The sequence below is a fragment of the Rhagoletis zephyria genome, unplaced genomic scaffold, assembly GCF_001687245.7.
Source record: "Rhagoletis zephyria isolate East Lansing unplaced genomic scaffold, Rhagoletis_zephyria_1.1 Rzeph_scaffold_26765, whole genome shotgun sequence".
Lineage (NCBI taxonomy): Eukaryota > Metazoa > Arthropoda > Insecta > Diptera > Tephritidae > Rhagoletis > Rhagoletis zephyria.
The window spans coordinates 1-3,064 of NW_016183823.1; the positions used below are offsets into that span (position 1 = coordinate 1).

At 34.1% G+C, this 3,064-nt stretch overlaps 1 protein-coding gene across 1 annotated transcript; it reads left to right on the plus strand.

Moving 5' to 3' along the window:
* Positions 1 to 364: 364 nt before the first annotated feature.
* On the plus strand, positions 365 to 2,842 carry LOC108382401 (mitochondrial glutamate carrier 1-like). The gene is made up of 4 exons (XM_017638776.1): positions 365 to 525; positions 599 to 1,084; positions 1,158 to 1,298; positions 1,372 to 2,842. Exons 1-4 carry the CDS (start codon positions 512 to 514, stop codon positions 1,517 to 1,519), a joined length of 789 nt encoding a protein of 262 aa, XP_017494265.1. The 5' UTR covers positions 365 to 511; the 3' UTR covers positions 1,520 to 2,842.
* The last annotated feature ends 222 nt before the right edge of the window (positions 2,843 to 3,064 follow it).

Sequence of the window (3,064 nt, forward strand, 5' to 3'; positions counted from 1 at the left end):
CTGCTTACCACTACACCCCAGCGGCCGACAATTTTATTTTTTTGATAAAAAATTCGATCTTCTCAGATATTTTCATATCGGCATAGCTGACGTAAATCTTAAAATGTTTGCGAAATACTTTAGCAGATAGTCTTATAATATAATACATTTTATAATTCCGGTGGGAACTCCGCAATTTTTTTGGAGAGGCACCCTAATTTAGTACCATACATAGATACATATGTACATATTTTGACATTAAGCATCTTAGCATTTAAGATTCTTATCTGGCATGTAAACTTATTGTACATCATCGATCGATTTTCATATGTATATGATGCACCTCACATCACACAAATTTATTTAATGACTAACTTATGTGTCTAATATATGTCGTAACTCCTCTAACAGCTTGCTACCGAAAATAATCAATGGTGGCATCGCCGGCATCATTGGTGTCTCTTGTGTCTTCCCGCTGGATTTGGTCAAAACCCGTTTACAAAATCAACAAGTTGGCCCAAATGGCGAAAAAATGTATAAAAACATGTAAGTCTCACTACGATAAATGTTTCCGCAATGCTTAAAAAAACAAAGTAAATATTCTCAACTCTTTCTCCAGGTTCGACTGCTTTCGCAAGACATATCACGCCGAGGGCTACTTCGGTATGTATCGTGGTTCGGGTGTCAACATATTACTCATCACACCTGAAAAAGCGATCAAGCTGACTGCCAACGATTACTTTCGTCACAAGTTGACCACCAAGGATGGTCAATTGCCGATGACCAGTCAAATGTTGGCAGGTGGTTTAGCTGGTGCATTCCAAATTATTGTTACTACTCCTATGGAGTTATTAAAGATTCAAATGCAAGACGCGGGTCGAATTGCAGCGCAGGCTAAATTAGCTGGCAAAACAGTCGAAAAAGTTTCGGCAACTAAATTAGCCTCACAGTTAATCAAGGAGAAGGGTATTTTCGGTCTATATAAGGGTATCGGGGCAACTGGCGCGCGCGATGTAACATTTTCCATTGTTTATTTCCCACTATTTGCTACGTTAAATGCGCTGGGGCCACGCAGAAATGATGGTTCTGGAGAGGCAGTATTCTGGTATGTATGCGAAGTGCGAATTTAACAATTAAGACGATAGAAACTTGACACAAGAGTATCTTGTTATTCATAGGTGTTCCTTCCTGTCTGGTTTGGCAGCTGGTTCATTTGCTGCGCTCTTTGTCAATCCGTTGGATGTGGTGAAGACGCGTTTGCAGGCTATTAAGAAAGCGGATGGCGAGAAAGAGTTCAAGGGCATCGTCGATTGTGTTAGGTGAGTAATTGCAAGGAGTATGCTTTTATTTTGTTTAATTTAAATAAGTAAATTATATTTTTTCTTTGTTTAGTAAAACATTCAAGTACGAAGGTCCGACTGCATTTTTCAAGGGCGGGCTCTGCCGAATGATTGTGATCGCGCCACTCTTTGGCATTGCGCAGATGGTTTACTTCCTGGGCGTCGCAGAAGCAATGCTAGGTCTTAAAAATAAGGATTAAACGCACACAAGTTAAACTTGCAGATAATTTAGTTTTACTATATATATGAAGTCAAAAGATGATTGTAGATATAATTAGCACCAAAAGGCAAACTATCTAAAGCTGGAATTTTAAAGTAAACTAGCAACATCGAACTGAACTACATTCACAACTAACTCTATGTATTATAAATGTAATGGAATTGCATTTTATCGAGTTCTGTCCGTAAATAAACTTCATGTACTAAATACTCGTTCAAATTATGCACACTTTGAGATTGTTGTTGAAAAATGGTGTTATTTACATGTATACAAATAAAAATATATGTACATATGTATAGTACACAAGGTACACAAGAGGGTGCGCTAATTAAGCGCTCATACAAATACAGCAAAGCCATGTCAACTCAAAAATATATGCAAACAGAAACCAATATGCTTAAGAATATAATGCAAAAAGATTTGTTAAAACAGAGCAAAAAAGAAATATACATAGACATTAATTAAAGTTGTGTTTATAAATTAATAGCAAACGCTTATAAAAAAGTGATTTTATTTATAGAAAAAAATATTTATGTCATGAGTATTGATTATAAAGCTTAACATTCTTTTTTAGTAAAAAATTGTATTAAACGAAAAGAGTTAAAAATAATGTGATTATCTCTTTGTAGATGTTGAGTTTTGAGGAACTGACCAATTTTCTGCCAACTCTTACTATACAACAATAGCATATGTTTGTATGTATGTATCTATCTACATTTGTATTAAAAACATGCGCATAAAAACTTGCATATGCGCCAGACAATTAACATAATGACAATAAACTGCAGCAGCTATAGATGCATTAGAGGCAGCAGAGCAAAGCAGCCACAAATTCAATACAAATTGAGAAAATTATGAATTTATAAATTAAAATCTGCTTAAATTTATAACCAAAATATACACTATACACACTTAAAAATATTGATTGTTTAACTATATAATCGAAAAAGTTATATTGCGCAAGCTTTAGTGTAGCGTGACTGCTTTTGTAAGCAAAATATTGTGCAAATTGTTGCTATTTAGAAAAGGAGGAAGCATTGCTTTACAATAGTATTAAATTGCATTATTAATTGAAAAAATTTGTTGAAAGTTGCTCTTTATTGCTCTCAATTGCATTTGCTCCCAATGCTTTTTCTGCATTTGTATGTATGTTTTATGTAATTTATAGCTTAATTAGCCCAATTTAAATGTGTTTGAATAGGCGTAAAAAATAATCTTGTATTTTGCTTCAATAGAAATTATGGTCCAATAAATGTTGCAAACGTATATTTCAAATAAAAAATGTATGCCATGAACAACTTTATTTAATTGGTGTTTGTAATAGATGTACATAAAATGTGTGTGTTAAGTAAACCTCCGTAAAAATGTCACGAGCATCTGCTGAAAAATGCAAGAAGTCGAAGGTGTTCGAAAATTAGTTTCATTGTAGGAGGTGTCTTGAAAGAAAAATATCATTGATTTCTTTGTTATGAAAAGCTGGCTTATCGGTGTGCAAAGCTAAAACAGTTTTGAAGAAATGTATCGT

Coding starts and splice junctions, on each gene's coding strand:
- LOC108382401 (XM_017638776.1), top strand. Junction 1,085..1,157: donor TCTGGAGAGGCAGTATTCTG/GTATGTATGCGA, acceptor TGTTATTCATAG/GTGTTCCTTCCTGTCTGGTT. Junction 1,299..1,371: donor GGCATCGTCGATTGTGTTAG/GTGAGTAATTGC, acceptor TTCTTTGTTTAG/TAAAACATTCAAGTACGAAG.